Source organism: Nanorana parkeri, unplaced genomic scaffold (genome assembly GCF_000935625.1).
Source record: "Nanorana parkeri isolate BGI_ZX_2015 unplaced genomic scaffold, ASM93562v1 scaffold2525, whole genome shotgun sequence".
NCBI classification, from domain to species: Eukaryota; Metazoa; Chordata; class Amphibia; order Anura; family Dicroglossidae; genus Nanorana; species Nanorana parkeri.
In genome coordinates, this window is record NW_017308793.1 from 12,846 (window position 1) to 13,218 (window position 373).

The 373-nt window shown below is 55.5% G+C and overlaps 1 protein-coding gene across 1 annotated transcript in view; it reads left to right on the forward strand.

The window, feature by feature from the left end:
* The first annotated feature begins 315 nt into the window (after positions 1 to 315).
* MTHFSD (methenyltetrahydrofolate synthetase domain containing) overlaps positions 316 to 373 on the forward strand; it is a 6,818-nt gene continuing 6,760 nt past the window's right edge. Inside the window, exon 1 of the mRNA XM_018573761.1 lies at positions 316 to 365. Coding sequence (XP_018429263.1) covers positions 341 to 365 — 25 coding nt within the window. The 5' untranslated portion in view covers positions 316 to 340. The remainder of the gene's footprint in view (positions 366 to 373) is intronic.

Genomic DNA, 373 nt, shown 5'->3' on the forward strand with positions numbered 1-373 from the left:
TTGATCTCAGTGGGAGGAATGATGGTACAGCAGCGCCACCTAGTGAGGAACACGGGTCACTGCAGGGAGAGGGGTGGAGGGGGACAGTAATGGAGATGTAGCAGTCTAGTTTAATGAGAGGAATCATGGGAGAATAGTCCATAATGGCGGAGGGAAGCTGACACGGGCAAATGAGGGCGGGGCCGGCAGGAGGCGGAAACTGGAAGACAAAATCAGCTGACATAAAAAAAGGTGGGGAAAGGGGAGGGGCCTAAGAAGGGCTGCGCACTGTGAGGCAGTTTGTCCCTTACGGTGAGCGGTAGATGTCAGTGGAGACACACGTGGAGGAGCTGGAGACAACATGGAGCCGGCACTGACACTGAGTGCAGCAGAC